This window comes from Macrobrachium nipponense, chromosome 19, assembly GCF_015104395.2.
Source record: "Macrobrachium nipponense isolate FS-2020 chromosome 19, ASM1510439v2, whole genome shotgun sequence".
In the NCBI taxonomy this organism is placed as follows: Eukaryota; Metazoa; Arthropoda; class Malacostraca; order Decapoda; family Palaemonidae; genus Macrobrachium; species Macrobrachium nipponense.
Genome location: NC_061088.1, coordinates 62894246 through 62915594, shown reverse-complemented (window position 1 = coordinate 62915594; position 21349 = coordinate 62894246). Strand labels below are relative to the sequence as shown.

Here is a 21349-nt window from a genome sequence, read left to right as displayed (position 1 = left end):
TTTAGTGATTAATGCTTCCTTTTTCAGCCAGTGAGGGAGCTGGAGTTTTGCCTGCCTCACATACCAAGCCCATCGTGTCACTGGAAAAGGTTCTTTGGCAAAGACTGGGGTGCTGCTGTCATCCTTATACCAGTTGATTCAAATATGCGGCTGGATTAAGGCAGACATCCACAGGATTGGTAGGCAGTTGATGCCTTTAAGATGACTGGGCAAGAACCTACTCAGGCCCTATCCAAGATCACTGGAAGCAGGGGGGATTGCAGTAAATAGCATTGTTGTCCTCTTCAAATGGCTTCTGTAGGGGGTAGTGCCGTCGGTGCATCTCACATGGTGCACTGTAGGCATTACTTCAAGGTCTTTGCAGCGTCCGTGGAACTTCTTTCATTCCTTTCACAGTACCTCCATTCAGATCTCTTTCTTCCATCTGACTTTTTACCCTCTAAACAATTGTTTCATAGTAAAAATGCAAGGTTTACCTCATGTTGCACTGCAAGTCTTCTTACTGTCAATTTCCCTTTCAGTGCTGAATGACCTTATGACCTTATAGGTCCTAGCACTTGAAGATGGCAACCATGACAGCAACGAGGACCTTCTTGGTGTTGAAGTCAGCAAAGACTGGCCAAACACCTGGTGGTATTGTCGAATCTGCTGGACCTCTCTCTTTAATTGCTAATCCTAATACCTTAAAGCGTGATATTTGCTAGAAGAGGAGGTGATGGAGCAGTGAGAATCCCTGCAATGCACAGCTCATACCATAGAAGAAAATACTTGAAAATTTCAAGAATGTGCAGAACATAGACTTCTCTCTGCATGACCTCAGTAGACGAGGGCCATGATGATCATGGGTGAGATATTAAAAGAAGATATCTTCCACCTTGAAAGACAAATTGTCAATTTGTTTGGTAATGTAACTGGAAAAAATTGGTGCTTCTGGGTTTGTCCTTATAGCAAGAACAGCAAACTCAAAACATTATAGAATGGAAGCACCAGCTGCATACACAAAGCAGCAGGAAGTGGAGATACAGCAGATGTTGCTCATGTCTAAATTATTTTAGTAACAAGTGGAAGAGATGGAGCAGCTAGCATTGGAACAGTGGAAACTGTAGAAGCAGCAAGCCTGATCATCAGAACAGCTAAAGCAGCATGCTTGGTCACTGGTGTAACAGCTACAGAAAGAAGAACAATATTATGGAACAGCCAAAACAGGAAGTGTTGCAAGGTTTAGCATCAAAGTGGCAGCAGGAGTCTGATAAGCCCTCTGTTCAGCAGGAACATTACCTATCACCAGAACAGCATTAGCTGTATGGCTGGACTGGTAGTTGAGACAGGTGCAGCGGAGCAGCTTGTGATCCAGCAGTGGTTAAGCCAGCAACAAATGACTGAAAAACACAACAAGGGAAGAAAGAGTCATTTGACAATAATGCATCAAGTCCCAGTGCTTGGTATCAAGGCAGTTACTATTCTTTAGCTAATGCCCAAAGCAATGGAGCAGGAGCCTGGTAAAGTGACAATGGCACCGAAAGTGAAGTCTAGTAATATGGGACTAGGAGCAGCAAGCAATGATACAGCAGACTATACATCACATCAAGTAGTGCAATAGAATGGTGTGGAATGGGAGCAGTCACAGCCAGAGCGGCATACCATTAGCTGGGAATAGTAGGTGAGTCGACACTGGCAAGCAGGCAGGTGAGAGGGCTGGCCAAGGTGAGGGACCAGACTAGTTACCTGGCAGAAAAAAAAAAGTTATTGTCCTGGAATGGCCGAGTCAAGGCAGCAATCCAATCAGGTGAGTTAGGCAAGTCACATTTAGTGTAGGTGGGCAGGCAGGTTGAGCATTGGGCTGCAGCACAACATATAGAAGACCGTAGCTCCTTTACCCATTTACTAATAGATGGTTGGCAAGACACTGGAGTAGAGTGGTGATTGTTAAACACTTGCTACATGGAAAATGAGAAAAAGTAAGAAAGATAGTACACTAAAAATATGATAACAGGAAGCTAAGAATAGGAGAGAAGGTGAGTGCTAATAGATTTGTTTCTCAAAATTGGCTAAGCAAAACTGATGAAAATTTTATGTGGCTTTATTAGCATAACATGAACACACACATGAAAGAATGACAGCAGTTACTTCCTAATGATGGGTTGAAGGTAAGATGTCAACAATCACTTTGGTTGTTGTCTTTCTGTCTTCAGGAGATCAGATATTATTATGCCTTTGGAAAATCATCACTGTAAATTGGGCTAATAATGGTTGATGATGGGTATAGTATCTTGTAAATTTTAAAAATATTTCAGTTTACTGCATTTATTGTTATTGTTGCAGGACTTACCACTTGTATTATGTTAGTCTTTTTAGGTATGTTATTATTTTCAGAGAAGTAATGATGGTAAAGATTAATGATACATTATGATTTATGGGTGTAACATTATGTTGAAAATATACTTTTGATGATAAATTCTTATTAGTGCATTTTGTTTTGCTTAAGACAATAAATGTAATGTACAATTTAAATGTTAAAAACTATATACTGTACTCAGTTTAATGATATTGGTAACAATATGAAAATGGATCTGCATTTTAATATTTTTTGGGGTTTGTATAGAATATTTCAATTGAACTAACGTGCACATTGTACATGGTATGACTTTTTGGGGACATTTGATGATTGTAAAACTGTAAATGTTTGCCATAAGAAATTTCTATGAAAGATTCTTTATTACCACACTAGGCAAAGTTTTAAGTGATTGACATATCAAAATTTGAACAGCACATAAAAGTACTAAGGCAATCAGTTAAACACAACAATATAAAAAAAATTTAATCTTGGTAAACTCTGAGATTGCTTCATAATCTAAAATAAGAATAACTATGTAAACAAGGATAGTCACTTTAAATAAGTATTAGATTTAACACGGCATTATGATGCTCTTTTCATATTATAAAGAATTTGGTCAAAGGTAGCTAGATTACTCACCAAGTTATATTTCATTACGTAGTCTTTAAATCATACTGTACTGAATGTGCAATATTCTAGAAACAGAAACATCTAGAGAACAAGACTTGGTGGACGGATTTAAACTTATAAAAGGATGTACCAAAGTTTTAACAATAAATTTAGGCTTATGTATGCTTGTATATGAAATGAACTCATGTTAAATATAACGCACATGGAGTTTTAAAAAACTTTCAAATAGAATGAATTATATATGTACTTATATTCTCTAAATGTAGACATCAAAATATTTCATAAAGCAGTCCAACAATGTTTTGTAACTACTTGTATAACAAATTTTTTTTACCATTTTTTACCATGTAACTGTGAAAAACTGATGTTTAAAACAAGAAGGATATTGTAAATATACAAAATTGTAATATTAAAGTATAGAAAACTAAATAACAGGTTTAAATGTTTGATTGTATGAAACTTTTTCACTGAACATCAAACTTAATTACTTAATTTTAAATAAACATAAAAGGTATTTGGTACATTGGGTAAATTGTATTTTAAAGAATTTTATGATGTGGAAAGAATGAGCTTATACTGTACCAGTCACCTGCAAAGACTAACTTGACTGCGTACATAAGCAACAGTGTTAGAGATTATAAAAATGTTCACTCATACCAGGCTTAGCTCATGAAAACTAACTATAATTCTTAACCATTTTCAAAATGCCTTTTGTAAATAAACTGTATTTGTCACTAGGTACTTGCATCAGTCAGGCCACTGCAGTTTTGAGTGTGATGTTTTTAAATTATTTCAGAATTCTTCATTATTGGAAAAAAATTTGTGGAATCTTAAAAAGTTAACACTGGTTGCTTTGCCCAAATTGCTTTTACTCAATAGTTAAAAATCATTTATCAAGTTTCTGTACATATTTCATACTTTTTAAAGATAAATGTGCGTAGTATTTTAAGTTTAGCGATCTACAATTCTTAGTAAAATTTAGCTAACCATTTGGAAGTCTTACTTTTTTTCAATAATACATACAGCACTTTGTAAAAGCAAACGCCAAAAACTTCAGTGTTGCTATTATGAAGCAGCTTGGAATACTATAATTTGGCCAACTGAAGTGTTTCCATAATAAACGCTTCTCTTCTTAGCAGGCAACATGTATACAATTAGGACAAAGACATTACTGTAGTAAAAAATTCAATTGGGTAATAATAGGCTTAAACAGCATTGTTTCTGATGAATCCACAACCAGAGACTTGCTGCATTTACATACCTGTGGTAATTTAAACATTCACACCTGATAATGCCCTATAGTTAGTTTTAAATTTTCAGACTAAGAACAATTTTACTGCTAAACTACGATATAACACAACTCTATCAGACATTTTATAATCAATATACTTTTAAAAGTTTTGTGAATATTAAAAACATTATGCAGATTTAGAAGTCATTTTTATACAAAAAATGTTTATGCACTGCACAGTAATACTGACATATTCCTCAACAAATTACTATATTAAACAATGCCTGAGTACTCCATTAACTTGTCAACCTTTTGAACAGTAGCATCTTTTAGGATGCAGATACTAAATGAACAGGAAAGGCTATACTGACTTAACTGACTTCACATACTATATACATTCAAGAGATCCATCAGAATTCTGTGTTTACATCAAATACATAGTTACATAAGGCAAAAACTTTACTACAGTAATTTATTTATAGTTTTTCAAAGATAGGTATTATTATTTATTAAGTTGAAGACTAGCATAAAGTGTGTAAAAGAAACTAAAACCAAAAGACAAGTCAAGGAAGTTTCTTTATAAAAACAGGATCACATGAAAGAGGCTCAAAGGTCAATTTAATATAATTAATTCACTGATTTGCAGGAATAATTGGAGGCATCTGTGCATGGACGGGTGTGGTGTCTTCTTCAGGGCTTGGAGAATCCACAGGCCGAGATACAACTTTCACATTCTGGCGGACAGGCTGATCGTTGTGCTGCAATTCAAAAGCCTTATGAAAGTTCAACTTTTTAGTCCAAATTATAAAAAAATATAAATACTATCAGTTATAGCAAGTTTCAGTATGGAAGGGAGCTTTGAAATACACAAAGATTAGGACTACAATTACACCAAACTGTTTGTACAAAATTAATCTCACAATTACTGTGCAGTTTTATTCAGTCTGAGTGGTAGCTTCTCAGGTTAGTCAAAGATGTTCCCCACTGTGTTAACTGTCCCATATGTGTAAGTTTCTTTATTCTTCCAATTTTGTTAACTGCCCCATTTGTACAAGTTTCTTTATTCTTTTCTTTTGCTAATTGACTGCAAAATTTTGATAAGACCTACCTTTCCCATTCTTGAATTAATTGATTATTTTTATTAACCCTTAAACGCCGAAGCGGTAAAAAAAAATTGTCTCCCGTGTGCCGGAGGTGTTTCAGAGTGAGCGCGGAAGCGGAAAAAATATTTTTTTTCAAAAAATCACAGCGCGCTTAGTTTTTAAGATTAAGAGTTCATTTTTGGCTCCTTTTTTTGTCATTGGCTGAAGTTTAGTATGCAACCATCAGAAATGAAAAAAATTATCATTATCATATATAAATAATGCGATATATGATAGCGCAAAAGCGAAATTTCATATATAATTGTATTCAAATCGCACTGTGCGCAAAACGGTTAAAGGTAACAAGTTACTTTTTTTTCGTTGTAATTTACACTAAATTGCAATCATTTTGGTATATAACACATTGTAAAACGATAAAAGCAATACAGAGAAAATATTATCACAAAATAATGCATGAATTCATAACGCGCAGACGTAAACAAATATTTTTTTCAAAAATTCACCATAAATCTAAATATTGTCCTAGAGACTTCCAATTTCTTTCAAAATGAAGACAAATGATTGAATATTACTATACTGTAAGAGTATTAGCTTACAATTGCAGTTTTCTACCATATCTGACGAGTTAAAAGTTGACCGAATGTCGAATTTTTTTTATAAATATATTTTTTATATGCAATTATTTCGGAAATAAGAAAAGCTACAACCTTCAAATATTTTTAGTTTTATTCTACATAAAATTGTGCACATTTTAATATATAAAACTATGAAATGCCTAATATGAAACAGAGCAAATATTCCGAGAATGGGACGTACGCATTTCGGAGATTTGTGGCGGAGAATCCGCGCGCGGAGGGAAGGAAAGATTTTTTTTTAAATTCACCATAAATCTAAATATTGTGCTAGAGACTTCGAATTTGTTTCAAGATGAAGATAAATGACTGAATATTACTAGACTGTAAGAGTTTTAGCTTTCAATTGCGTTTTTTGACCATTTTGGTAGAGTCAAAGTTGACCGAACGTGGTTTTTTTTCTATTTATCGAGATTTATATGCAAATATTTCAAAAATGAGAAAAGCTACAACCTTCAATTATTTTTTGTTATATTTTACATGAAATTGCACACATTTTCATATATAAAACTTTATGTAACAGCTAATTTAAAATGGTGCAAACATTATCACAATCGCACGTATGATTTTTTCGGAAGAGTTACCGCGCGTACGTAAAGAAAATTTTATTTTTTTCATAAATTCATCATAAATCTAAATATTGTGCTAGAGACTTCCAATTAGTTGCAAAATTAAGGTAAATGATTGAATATTACTAAAATATAAGAGTTTTAGTTTACAATTGCGTTTTTTGACTATTTCGGTAGAGTCAAAGTTGACCGAAGGTTGAAATTTTGGCAATTATCGTTATTTATATGAAAATATCTCAAAACTGATAAAAGCTACAATCATGAGTATTTTATTGTTGTATTCTACATAAAAATGTGCACATTTTCATATATAATACTTCATGTAACGGGCTAATTTACAATGGTACAAAAATTATGTCAAAGTGACGAAATAATTTCCGAGATGTGTCACAGATACTTTTTAGTGCGGCAAGAAAGAAATAAGCGCTTGCGTGCCTGCGTAACGATTGTAAACAAAACAACACCTTGATCCGTGAACTCCCAGCATCCCCCTAGGCGCGTGATTCAAGAGTTTTCGGCTGGTAGGCCTAAAAGTATTTTTCCGCGAATTTTTAAAAAAACTTTTGTATGTCGACGTAAAATACGTCCAGTCGGCAGACGAGAGACAAAAAATGTCGACGTAAAATACGTCCAGTCGGCAGTAAAGGGTTAATATACAGAACAAAACTTTGGTCTTAACATAAGGGAAGGGATTTCTCTAGCACCTTGCGGGAATCTAGTTATTAATAGCACAATGTTTTGATGGCAACAGTAGGAGAGGTGGGTGAAGCCCGACCTGGCTTCCTCAATGTATGCTGTGATGCACCAGTTCTCTCTTAACTGCCTTCTTAGCAAGTTGGCACTGCTTCTCACTAAGAAGCAGTTGATTTAGCTCTACCTGCCCAATTTATGCCTCAACATTCTGGTTTTCATTCTGCTTTTTGTTTATGTGTTTTATGTAATAAGGCTGTCCCCAGTTATCGTGATCCGGTTTTACAGTGCTTGTCTAGCGACGGGTGTAACTGGATTTTGGGTGCCGATAAGTGCTAATCCCCACTTATCGCCAGTTTTGTATATGGAACTTACCCAGTAATTATATAGCTAAGAGCTTCCTCCCTATGGCAGCCTAACGATTGAAAATTCACGGTAGCACTTGTTATGGTTAAGGACTTGGAATGCCCCGCCCACTACTGGGGCTTATATACAGTAATACTTTGGGTTACGAACCGATTAGTATACGAATTTTTTAACTTACGAAGTGACGCCCTCATTCTGAAATACGAATTTCACTTGGAATACGAATGAGCGAATTTCCATCATGGGAGGCCGCCTGCTTTGTTTACATCGGACGAGCGTGGGATCTGCGAACGCATTTTTTTCGGCCAAAACTTAACGCCTGCTTTGTTTACATCGGACATCGGATGAGCGTGGGATCTGCGAACGCATTTTTTTCGGCCAAAACTTAACAAGGGTCACGTGACTTCCTCCCACGCATCCCTTGACCGTTTTTAAACCATAACTCTTTTACTATCTCGCTGGCGGTAAGATTGAACGCATCTGTCCGTGATACGCTCTCAAATTTGCTTAGTGATTTGCGCACGTGTTGTGTTTCTGTGATAGTGCTTATACATTACTATTACCCAAATACTAAAGACAATGGCTCCCAAGATGACGAAGGCAAGCAGCAAGAAGGAAAGCATAAGAAAGAAGGAGATGATTACAGTCAAAATGAAGAAGGAAATTATCCAAATGCATGATAAAGGCGAGCGCGTGAAAGACATTGCAGCATTCTTCAAGCGGTCGCAATCAACGATCTGCACTATTTTGAAGAAAAAGGAAGAAATTAAAGCCAGTAAAGCATCAAAAGGTGTCACAGTATTGACGAAACGGCCTTATATTCTCGACGATGTAGAAAATTTGCTCATGGTTTGGATAAACGAGAAGCAGCTGGCAGGAGATTCCGTAAGTGAGAGCATCATTTGCGAAAAGGCTCGTAAGAGTGCAACAAATTTGTTTATCGATAATGGGGTGGGTCATTTCTATAAAATTTTAAAGAACAGGCAAAAGCAAGCCTCCATAGAAAAATATTTTTTCAAAATTGTGAAAGACGACACAGTGTCGCGTAAGTGTAAAATTAGTGATCGTAGTGAACGGTGCTCTCTAGAGAAAGAACCAGAAAGTCTTCCAGAAGTGTTCACGGAGGGAGATTTCCCCCCCAAGCCCTAACCCTCTCCTCCTCACCCTTCCCCTCCTCCCGTCTCCGTCATGCCAGCAGCCACACTCGCCAAAGGTAAAGTTCAGGTTTTACTGTGCATGCATATTAAATCTAGTGTTTATATTTAATTTCATTCTTCAATTTTATAATTTTATGTAATTCCTACACAAATTTTCAACCTTAGTGAACAAAAATAAATGGAAAAATATGAATTGAAATGATCATTCATGGTCGGGTGGAACACATTATTTGCTTTTTATAACATTCTTATGGGAAAATCCATTTAGGTTACGAATTTTTTAGGTTACGAAGCAGGTTCTGGAACGGATTAAATTCGTAACCCAAGGTATTACTGTATAGGTAACAACTTGGCAGAGAGCTTTAATTCATTTTCTGCCGGCTCCCAGTGAACATTGGTGGTTTTAGGGTGAACATTGGTGGTTTAAGGCAGCCTTTTTTCAATGTATTGTGTTGATGAGTTCGGAGTTCTTGGTGAAGTACTGTTTTATTTTGATTACTAGTGTTATTTCCAATATGTCAGATTTTAGCACAACTAGTGTTAGGTTTTGTGCAGGCTGTTGTAAGACTAGATTAGCTAAATGTTGCTATGATCCACATACCAGATGAAGTAAATGTAGAGGTCTACAGTGCAAGAAAAAAAATACTTGTGCTGAGTGTTGTGAATGGGATGACAATAAATGGAAAATTTTTAGGTCCTGTCAGAACAAGATGGATAAGGACAGAAAGAGGAAAGTAGCTGCTAGGGCAGAAAGTGGATCTAGTTTAGATAATGTTCAAACTGCTGAATTGGTAGAAGATAACATGATTGTTTGCCTGTAATTCCTGTTGATTCTCCAATCATTTCTCCTGTTCCTGTGTCACTAACTCCTATTCCAGGTTCGCTTGCTCCCGATCCAAACACCATTGCTAGCCTCAAGTCAAAATTCGATACATACTGGAGGTCGAAGGGAGGCCGGTGGGGGTTTGCCCCCGGGCAGTCGCTCCCTCAATCGAACCTGCTGGCGATCCCCAGGTTTCGACAGAGCACCGCTGGAAAGGCAATTCATTTGGTGTCCAAGATCTGTTGTCAGAGTCAGATGGCTCGACTCCCAACAAGAGTTGTCGTGAGCACTTTCAAGATGTGTCGCACCCCCTCAAGAGACAGTCCAAGGATGTTGATAAGTCTCCTCCTCTTCCCAAGTGGATGAAAGAGGAAGCTCTCAGTCCACAACCTTCGTGCAACTACCTGGTGTCACCGCCTGCTTTGTCGGCTCCTCATCTTCAATCTGCTTGGGACAGCCTGGAGTCATTCCCCTGTATGAATTTGCAGCATGTATGTATATCTGCCAAACGTAAGATGAATTCTTTGGGGCGTGTTTTGTCAGTCTCCAAATCCAGGCCCATCTTGGAATTACCTTGGACTCCTAGACGTGATTCTCCTGATATGGTGCGGCGCTCTCGTTCGGCTGAATGATCAGCACCAGTGACAATGCGCCTATCTTCCCTGACAGCTGAGTCAAGAGCAGTTTCGCCTCATTCTCGGTCGTATTCTTTGACTCCCGATCCTTTGCTTGCACCTCCTCAAACAACAGTTGGATGACATCATGTCTTTGTTGTAGAAAGCTCCAATATCTTCTCAAACAGAGATGCAATTTTATCGCCTGTCTCTTCGAATGATAAGAGGACGAACAAGATACAATTCCTTCGTCTTCCTACTCAGTGTTGTCAAGATATTTTCTCAACTTTCTGGATTTTTTATCCTTCAGCTCCAGTACCACCGGCTTCAACTTTCCTCATGAGGAAACCCACTTCAGACAGTTTGGACTTAGCCAAGTTGGTACTCTTTTTGTCAACGAAGGTTTTGAGAGATGTAGACTCATGGTTAGCTTCAAAGAGAGAGATGGGTAAAGCTTCTTTTTCTTTCCCTCCTGCCAAGCTGATAAAGAAGAATTACCATTTTTACAACGCTGGGGAAGCTCCATCCTTGGGAGTATCTGCCTCCTCCCAGGGGGACTTCTCAGGCCTCATTGACTCTGCTAGGCGTTTGGCCTTTTCATCAGCTAGTCATGCTCTTTTCATCGGAAATGGTTCTTATATTGGACAATCGGGGCATTAGCGAAGAAGGTGGAAGATGGCCTGGCGATTGCAGATGTTGCAGCAGACTTGTTGGGGGTCCTGTCATCTGCAGACAAGGCCATTAGAGAGGATCAGCAGAGTTAGCATCTCTCATCTTGTGTATTCTGAAAAAAAGAGGAATTTGTGGTGTTCCTTTGCTGACCACAACACAGAAGATGGCTTTGCTTTTAGCCCCGCTGGGCAAAAAACACCTCTTCCCACAAGAATTAGTGCATCAGATTTTGTCGTTGCTGCAGAAGTAGTCAACCAACGATCTTTGTTCCTACTCAATATACAAATCCTCGGTCCTTAACATTAGGAATTACTTTCAGCATAGGCTGGAATACGGCTGTTAAATTCTTGAACAAGGTGGTTAGGCAGTAACTACCATCAGGTAGGCAGCTAGGCCTGCCTGCCTGGATGTAAACACCCCATTTTGCTTTCAGCCGTCTTCTGACGTGTTTGTGAGCTCTTGCTGACTAATTGTTGATCACAATTTTCCCTGTGGGATTTTTATTTTGTTGTTCTGAATGAATATGTCATGTTTGATGTTAATATTCTTGAGTAATTAATATACAAACCCACTTTTTGTGATAGCCTTGCTAGCCGTTTTTCTACTTCATGTTTTAAGGGTCGGCAGCAAGGGTGTGCATACACCTTTATCACATTTTATCACCCTTTAACGTAAGGGCGAGACAGTGTATTCATTTGTAATTTATGCTTACCCTTACCCATTTCTCCCGCGGTGCAAGAGTTTTGTAACCCTCCTCAGAAAAGCATTTCTCCAGGGTGAGAAAGCTCTTCTAAACTCACATCGTGGCCATCACCGCAGGTTAATGGCTACCTGTAACTCACTTCTACTAGTAGTATAGCTAGCAAGGCGAGCAAGACCGTCCAGTCTTCCTCACCTATTCCCTCTACTTCCAATGGCTAGACTGGGAGGAGCGAGGTGGATAGGAGGGATCCTGCAGAGTGATCTCTGCAGGCTTCAGCTTTGGTGGACTACATTCCTGGAATGTTCTTAGGGGTCCTACCGGATGTATGTTCACGTCATTAAGGAAGGATCTTCTGTCAATGACAGAGACCTCTCACCATCTTGAAATCTGGTTTTGAACACCTGGAGACTATGTTCTCCCTGGCTCTTTCTGTCCTTTGGACAGATTGCAATTCACAGTCCCCTATGGATTAAATTCTCTGGAATTTCTAGCACTCTTCAACTGTTTTGGTCTTCTATGATCTGCAAAAACTCGGGCGAGACGAAAATTCCCGATAATTTCTATTAAAATACCTGGGAATCTCACTGAATGCTAGAATTCCTTGGAATTTCTGGCATTCTCAGAGTGTTATGGTTTTCGGCAATTAACAAACTTGGGCGAGACGAACATCCCTGATAATTGTTATTACAAAAATCGGGAGTCTCGCCAAGAGATTAAATTCCTTGGAATTTTGGGTGTTCTCATAGTGATTTGGTTTTCTGTGATTCCCAAACAATCAAGCAATGGGTATTCCTGATAATAATTTCAATAATCGGGAGTCTCGCTGAGCGCCAGGATCCCTTGGTTTCACTGGCGCTCGCTGAGTCCTCGGCTTCCTAATGTTGCCAAGAACCAGAGTGAGACTAGGCTTGCCCACTTATTGTCTTGCAAAATTCAGGTTTTCTCACTGAGTATGGGAATTCGTATGAATTCTTGCGCTCAGTGAGCGCTAGCTATCACGAGTGGTTGGGTAGTGAGAAGAGCTTTTACCAGTACAGATGAGATTGCACTTCAGTCTGATTTGGTTATGCAAAGCTTGGTAATGCATGAAACACCTAGTTGAATGGTCAAATACTGTCCTTGTGTAGGAATTCTAGCACTCTCACTGAGCGCTAACTATCATGAGTGGTTGGATAGTGAGAAGAGCCTTTACCAGTACAGATGAGTTTGCTCTTCAGTCTGGTTTGGAGTTATGCAAAGCTGTGTAATGCATGCAACACCTAAGTGAATGGTCAAGTACCGTCCTTGTGTCTTGGACCCTAGGGTCCAACCAAACATGTAGGACAGCAGACACAGAATCCCTCTTTATCCTTCTTGGAGCTTCGGCATCGTAGGAGAATAGTTAATTAGGAAAAGTGATAGTTCTTTGCTGAAGATCACCACTCATAATTAAGTAGTGGTATTCTGCTCAGCTCACTCGACTCAGCTCTACCGAAAGAACTCTCTGCTCTTGATCAGTGCGATCCTCTGCCATGACATAGCATCCTTCATTCCCATATTGCAGTGAGTTTTCACAGGGGTCATCATCTTCATTGTCGTCATCTGATGCCTCCTAACCTCCCACTTCGAAGGCTTCCACGGTCTAAGAAGAAGAAGGTAGTTTCTCCGCCCCTAAGAAGTCTCGCTCCCTCAGAAGTCTCACCCGAGACTTCTAAGGGTCTGCATCCTTTCCCTGGGGAGGAAGCAGTTGGCTGTCTCTTCGGCTCACCTGCACTTTACGGTGACACAGGGCGAGAGAAGGGACTGAGCCGCGTTGGTGGCTCAGACCTACCTGTGAAAGCCAGGAATGGCTATTCTTCAGGTGCCAAGATCGATGTCGCTGTTCCTCGGGACAATGCATCTGAAGGAGATAGGAGGAGGTCCTCTGTGTGTAGTCCTTTTCCTGAGGTTTGATCACAGATAAGATAGATGCATAGAAAGACATGGCAAGTTCTCGCCAGCTTTTACTAATTTAACTCTGCTCAACTTTCCCTCATGTTTGCGCGAACGAAACAGTTGTAGGAAATAAATGCTTCGTTGGACAGAGTGAGAACACCGCAAGTTCAGAGAACAGCTGGCAAGAACAGTCAATCCTCCTCTTTTTTTTCTTTTTTTTTTCCCTCTACTTCCTGGTTACACCGGAATGAACAAGGAAATAGAGGAATTCTTATGGAGCCTACTCCTCAGAATTCAAATCCTAGAGAATATGTTTTTTTGTTCAATCTTAGGATCTTACCAGACATATCGAACATTATGTCAATCTGTTCAGGATGGATAGCACTGAGAGGCCTGAAAACCTCTCCAGTGCTTGAACTATAGTCATTGGTATCCTGATAAAACCGTAGAAGTCTCCCTTTGTGACAATTTCACCTTTGCTCTCTTCATTAGAGAATGAATGAGGTCTGCTTCCAGTCCTTATTCTTGTCCCTTGAATAAAGGTTTAGGCTAGGGCACAATTTATAGGAACTTATGAATATACTAGTTTAGTATTTCTCTCGCGACATGCTTCTGTTGTCCGTTGCATTGTCTGAGTAGTAGGCGCATATCTGTAAGTTAATTATTCTGGTATGTGACCGAGACAAAAAGTACCTTCTCTTAATTAACCTGAACTCAGGACAGCCTTTGAGACCTCCCAAGAGTTTCCAGTTTTGATTTTGAGATGGCTACTATCAAAAGTATTGTATGCTAACAACACCACAACATTTGCTTGATCACCAAACAAGAGGGTTTCTTTCCCTCCCATTTGGTTAAAATGCAGATGCTTGAGAGTATCTTTTTTGCGCTCGATGGTTCTAGCCGAATGCATTCCATCTTGGTATGCACTATCAGGCAACTCATACTAGTATAAGGAGTCGTGCGAGTAGCAGAACACTGCCTACGCTCCAAGATTCTGTTCATCTTAGTACTGTTTCTCATCCATCGAGGATTAACTACCAATTCGAATCTCTCTGCCCAGCACTCACAGGTCTCTGGTCGACTCAGAATTCTGACATAAGGCCCATGACTCATGCTCAACATTTGCAGTTGCAAGAATTTCCAGACAGAGATATATCTCATTATCATCTTTCTGTTTACCCCACAGTATAACAGGAGTCTGTAATCTTCTGTTCCATTGGCCGATGCAATGGTGCAGAATGATTTTCTTCAGACAATTTGAGTTTTGTCTTTTAATATGTTTTCTAATTCGTAAGGTGTTCAATTATTCTTTGTTCACCCTGAATTAAAAATGAATAAAGGAAGACTTTGCCTGTTCCCTGCTCGACTAGCTCTTGTTTCCAGAGTAAATAGAAAATTCCTCCCTGATCCAACCCACAAGATGCAGTTCTTCAGGCAGTACAATCCCTGTGTTTTCATTACTAAAACTCTTGCCTTCATTGCAAGCACTGACTTTCTTGCCAAGCAGCAATGAAATTGCGGAATAACTTTTTCAGTCCTCTGTAAAACACCAGGGAGAGCCATCTTCACTGGTTGGTGTCATCGACGGGACTTTTTTTTATGATCAGAATCGTGAGATTTCACTTCTTTCCAATTCAACTGTGAAGACATAGGTCCACATTCACCTTAGTCATTCACTAAGTAGTATAGTTTTTCCTTGGTTGAGATTCAACTACTGATGAGAAACTTCTGTCTTGCCATCACAGGGACCTCAGTCTCTATAAGGCATTTGACTGTCGTCTAATGTGCACATGCCTCGTGAGAATCATCATCTTGTCTCAACATCGTTGGTGAACAAGATAGATGATTTGCATGATTCGTTCTCAACATCACCCTTCAAAAAGCGGGTGTCATGTCGTGACTATGTTTCAGATGCGCAATCATTTGGCATCTATTGACAAGTCCGAAACCTTCATAAATTCCTGCCCATTGGACTTTGTATTGGTTGATCCAGATAAGTCATTACTTTATCCTATTGGTGGGTTGCTGTAGCTAAGAAGGAATGACACCCTTCATTGAGTGTCAATACCTTTATCCACTGCAGACTTTCAATGCAGAAGTGTTTAAAGACACTGTCTTCCTCCAAGTCTTTCAAGATCATGAGGAACTTCTCTGCAGCTGGATTCGTCCACTGTTCGTTCTCTCAGAGAGCGAGCAGTGCCAGTGGCTGGGTAGATTTCATCACTCCGAAGAATATGTCGGACCGGAAGACAGATGTGGTCTCATTACAACCCCATTTATATCTTTCTTCCTTCAGGTCTGCCCACAGGTCCTTGGAGCCTCATTTCCTTGGACCAGTGGTGGATGCTCACAAGCTTTGTTTGCTTACCCGGCTCCTTCAAGAGGACAAGTTGCATCTCGCCTAAGGTGTGCGGGTTCTAGAGGTAAGAATGGTGTGAGAGTGACTGACCTCTCCACCTTTCACTCCCTGTCCTTCTACTCCTCTTCCTTCAGGTTGAGGATAGGACTTGAATGTACACTTGCTAGTCCAGGCGGTTGATGCAGTAAGCTTGTACATCTTGTTTCCTTTCTATTTTTCTTATCAGAATCATAGAAGCAATCCCACTCCTTCCTCTAGCAAGGGGAGGAAGGAGACTGGCAATAATGCAAACCCTTCCCAGATATTTGCATTAATGCTTCCAACTTTAAATATTCTTCCCAGCCCTTTTTCCGATGAGTTACAATTCCTCACTCATTTCGAAAAGGCCCAGAAGTCTGACTCTTGATCATGCAGTTCTATACTCCGATCAAGTTGTGAGGGGCATGACACTCCTCCTTGCTCTTACGACCAGGAGGAATAGCCCAGGAGTGCTGAACACCAGTTACTTCTAGAGGCTTACTCACATTCCTCCCAGGTAGGAACAAATTATAATTTTAGAAAGTAAATTGTATTTTCCGTAACCATACAAACCTGAGGTCCTTTACATAATCCCCACCTCATGTCACCCCTCAATCTGAAACATGGGTCGAAAAGCAAAGTGGAATGTTTACATCAGGGCAGGGGGGCCTATCTGTCTAGCAGAGGTAGTTACTGCCTAACCACCTTGATCAAGAATTTAATGGCTGTATTCCAGCCTATGCTGAAAGTAATTCATAATGTAAAGGACCTCAGGTTGTATAGTTAGGAAAAATACAATTTATTTTAAAAAATTGTGATTTTGGCACAATCATTGAAGCATCCAAGGGAACTTAAACCTAACCTTAATATGTCTTTCTCCTCTTCAACCCCACAGAAAAGCCAGCAAAGACCCCATACTAACCTGCGACCTCCAACAAGGTCCTTCAAGACTACCCACAAGACAGTAAGGATGAAGCAAGGAGCATGTCCTTCATGCGCCTGTAGGAGCCAGGTTGGGCTAATTTTGGAGGGAATGGAGTTTGAGAGGAGCAGAACCTTGGGTAGTCAAGGTTATGTCATTCCCTTCAAAGAAGGCCCACCTTTGGCCAGATCGCCGATAGTATTAACTGCCTACTCGGCAAAATCAGAAAAGTTTACGGTCCTCTCTCAGGAGGTAGAAATGTGCAGGATCAAAACTCAAGAGGGATTTTACAACATACTCTTTTTGGTTCCCAAATCATCAGGGGGCTGAAGAATTGTTTTAGATGTAAGTGCTTTGAATCATTTTGTTCTCAAGACAAAACTCCATATGGAGACTAATCACAGTTGATAATGTTCTCCATATATATAGGGGACTGGAGGGTGATGCTGGACATGAAGGATACATATTTCCACATCCCTATCTTGGCCAACTCGGAACCAGAGGAATTTATTTCTGGTGATAGAAATTCATTTCTCGATTCAATGTGGTTTGGATCCCACTATAAGCTGTAGGTCCAGTTGCTAGGTAACCAATTGGTTCCTAGTCACGTAAAAATATCTAATCCTTTGGGCCAGCCCTAGGAGAGCTGTTAATCAGCTCTGTGGTCTGGTAAAACTAAGATATACATTTTTCCACATCCCTATACATCTGGATTCCAGAAGCTTTCTTAGATTTGTTTTTCGTGGAAAGGTTCTCCAATTCCGGACATTATGCATTGGCCTGTCAACAGCGTCACAGGTCTTTACTCGCACACTGGCTCTGCTGGCAAAGTGGCTTCATCTGTTGGGAGAAAACATCTCGTTTTCTCTGGATGACTGGCTACTCAGAGCTTAGTCGAAGGACAAATGTGTTAACGGGGCAAATGACCCCATTTAACTAAAAGGAGACAACTCCTAACTGATAGCGAGACCTACCTTTGTTGATTTCCATAACCTGACTTCCCTGTAGGTAGCTGGGTTAATCATTAAATCTTAGGTGAAACCCTCGCTCTATAAAAATATAGTCTTTATTTTCCCAAAACAGCTAACATAAAATTGGAATAAAATGAGTTAAAGAAAATCCCCCCAAAAATCATTAAACCACCATTGCTCTTCCACAAAATCATATTGGATTTTATTACCCCCCTTATCCTCACTTGTCAGACAACCACATGAGTCTTTACAATACACATCATGTAAAAGTCTAGAGAATTCATTTTTAGATAGCAACAATCGAATCCATCTGAAAAGGAAATTACAATTATCAGACACTGGAATACATCACGAGTGCAATGGATAAAACGTCTCGTAAAACTTTCAATGTTCCCTGCACTTCCCCGTTCACAGTTTCTAAAATCAGTGGAATATGCAAGTTTCAAAGTTTCTCTTTCACTATACCTTATCTCGTGGATCTCCAAGCACCTCCTGTGGCCAGGTTTCACGCTTCTCATCTGTCATATAATTCCCCCCATTAATTACCATACTAGAGATTTTATCTCATTCCTTGACTTCTGATAGACGTAAGAATGCATGTATGCAAATGACACACGAACATACGCATGCATGTTTCCTCTTGTTTCCGATGTACGTGCGTTTTCCATTTCCCATTTACACGTCTTATCTAGCGCGCATATTGGTGACCTTGCGTAACCTTTTCTTGTGATGTCATGAACATCTGATCCTTTGCCATTCAGGTCACTTGCGCGCTCGCAGTCTCTCTGGTGTGATCGGATGCAAGCATCTAGGAATTTGCTGCTCTTTGCACCTGTCTCTAAAACACCAAACACTAAAGGTTGTCAACCTCATTTATCTTAATATATATCCACATATACATTTGTCCAGTGCCTTTTCTAAATGCGCAGAGGATCTGTCGAAAACTCTCCTTCTTAAGAAGATTGGGTATTTTGATGAACACAGAGAAATCTCAGATCATTCCCACTCAATGGATTCTTTATTTGGGAATGATTCTGAATGCTCAGAATTTTTGGGTTTTTCTCTCCCCTAAAAGGATAAACTCGTCTTCTTTCCATCAGAAAAATTTCTGTCCCTTCAGGAATGCTTGGTGGCTCAATGGATGAGTCTTCTGGGAACACTGGCCTCATTTGAAAAGTTTGTGAAACTAGGGAGGCTCCACATGAGGCCACTACAATTTTTCCAAAAGTGAATTGGAACAAGAAAATTTCTTATTTGTGTTCCCGATAACATCAGAAATCAAACAAGACATTCAATGGTGGTCATCAGAAGAAAGACTTCAAGAGGGGAAATCTCTCCTTTCATTGAGCCCAGACCTAGACTTGTATTTCGATGCCTCAAACCTAGTTGGGGAGCTCATCTTGGGAACAAGGATGTGTCGGGAACATGGCCAGAAGAATTCAGAAGTTCCCACATAAATGTAAAGGAGTAAAAGGCAATTTTTCTAGGTCTGCAAGCCTTTTCCCCTCTAATTTGAGGGAAATCAGTAACTATACACTCTGACAATTCAACGGCTCTGTTGTATGTTAGGAAACAAGTGACTCAGGAATTTCTCCTTTGGGCAGACAAGAATCAGGTGTCGTTGCTGACTCTCTTCATCCAAGGGAAGATGTCCTAGTGGATGGTTTAGGTCGCGAGAATCAGGTCCTTCCAACAGAGTGGACTTTCTATCAAAGTGTGTGAGGACCTTTGGAGGCTATGGAGTCAACTTTCAGTAGACCTCTTTCGTGACCTCGAAAAACCACAGACTTTTCAAGATTCTGTTCGTCAGTCCCGGACCCTCTCACCTGGAGGACAGATGCGATGCTGCAAGACTGGACCGGTTTGGACGTCTACGCCTTCCCACCCTTCAGTATGATCAGGGAGGTCATAAACAAGTTAGATTCTCACCAGAACGTAACAATGACTCTAGTGGCTCCCTTTTGGCCATGGAAAGAGTGGTTCCCAGACTTGACACAACTATTAGTCGACTTACCCAGACTATTACCTCTAAAACAGTCTTCTCAGACAACCTCATTTTCAGAAGTTCTATCTAGGATTGCTGCTCTGGCTCTGACAGGGTACAGAATGTCAAGTGCCTCGTTAGATTGAAAGGGTTTTCTAAAGCCGTTGTAAAGGCTATCACCCAATGCAGACGACCTTTATCTAATAAATTATACCAATCTAAGTGGTCTACCTTCAGAGATTGGTGTAACAGACAAAAAATGTCCTCTTCTTAAGCTACAATAAGTCAAATCGGTGACTTCCTTCTCTACTTGAGGACGTCCAGGAAGTTTTCAATGTCTACGATCAAGGGCTATAGAGCTATGCTTAGTTCAGTTTTTAACATAGGACTAGATCTGTCATTATTAAGAATTGATGAATGAAACGAGTGAGTTATGATGCCATTTCTTGGAATTTAGACATGGTATTGAAACTATTCAATCGGCTTCTCTCAGGGACCTAATGAGGAAAACCATCTTTTTAGTGGCTTTGGCGACAGCAAAGCATTAGCAAAACCGAGCTATAGATAAAAGGATTGGATTTTCAAAAGGGGATGCAGTATATGTTCCTTCTCTCTGGGATTTCTGGTTAAAAATGAGGACCTATCTATCTAATCCATGGCCACACTCGTTCACCATCAAGAATTTGACAGATACCCTAGGGTCTGAGGAAGAGGAAAGGCAGTTATATCCAGTCAGGGCCTTGAGATATTACCTTCAAAGAACAGAAAAGGTTAGTGGCTCAAGATATTACCTTTAAAGAACAGAAAAGGTTAGGGGCTCTTTGGATCTTCTTTGGTGTTCGGTCAGGGATCCGTCTCATCCACTCTCCAAGAATGCACTATCTCTTTTTCCTAAGAAATGTGATTTCAGTAGCTCATGCTAAAATCCAAGAAGACAAATTGGTTGCGATGAAAGTCAAGGCTCATAAAGTGAGAGTGGTCGTGATTTCCCTCGCATTCAGACATAATATGTCAATTACTAAACTTGTGCAAGTAACATTATGGAAGTGTAGATCAGTATTTGTTTCACACTACCTTAAGGATGTGGAAACCGTCTTTGAGAACTGCGACACATTAGGACCGATTTCTGTGGCTGGCATGGTGTTGGGAGAGAAGACATTGGGAATCTGACTTCCCTTTGCTTATTTTTGCCATGAATAAGGTATGATGATGTTAAGCCTGGAGGCACATTTGTGGCTAGAGTGCCCACCAGTTCCTTTTTAATGGTTGGGTTGTGACAGTCTTTTATGGCTATGGTGTAGTGTGGTGTTGTTTTTTTATTTTGGTCTTCGCCCATGGCAAGGACAACTTTTGTAGTTTTGTGGATCATGGTTTTACTTCCTGACTCCAAAGCCCCCACCCCCCACTCGTGTAGAGACGACTCCCGGCTAGACAGCCAAGAACTCTATGGGTCAAGTGGAGCATCAACCAGAGGCAGTAATTATCTGCAGAGCTCACTTGCCAGGTAAGGAAACAACAGGCATATTATTTTATGCTGACAATCTTTTACTTCAATTTCATTAAACTATACACAATGTACTATTGAGATAAGAGTTTGTCCATGATTCTCACCCCCTTTAAATGTGGAATCAACTATATAATTACTGTGTATGTTCC

General features: G+C 39.8%; 2 protein-coding genes across 9 annotated transcripts in view; one reads left to right on the top strand and one right to left on the bottom strand.

Moving 5' to 3' along the window:
* Positions 1-4978, top strand: part of LOC135217494 (small ribosomal subunit protein bS1m-like) — a 107998-nt gene extending 103020 nt beyond the window's left edge. Inside the window, exon 4 of the mRNA XM_064253453.1 lies at positions 4843-4978. The gene's annotated coding sequence lies outside the window, so the exon portion shown is untranslated. The remainder of the gene's footprint in view (positions 1-4842) is intronic.
* LOC135217472 (potassium channel subfamily K member 6-like) overlaps positions 2065-21349 on the bottom strand; it is a 191279-nt gene continuing 171994 nt past the window's right edge. For 5 of the 8 annotated variants that reach the window (XM_064253383.1, XM_064253405.1, XM_064253404.1 and 2 more), the window contains exon 7: positions 2065-4969. In XM_064253383.1, coding sequence (XP_064109453.1) covers positions 4829-4969 — 141 coding nt within the window. In that variant the 3' untranslated portion in view covers positions 2065-4828. The remainder of the gene's footprint in view (positions 4970-21349) is intronic. The other 3 variants (XM_064253414.1, XM_064253425.1, XM_064253432.1) reach the window with 3 other exon arrangements.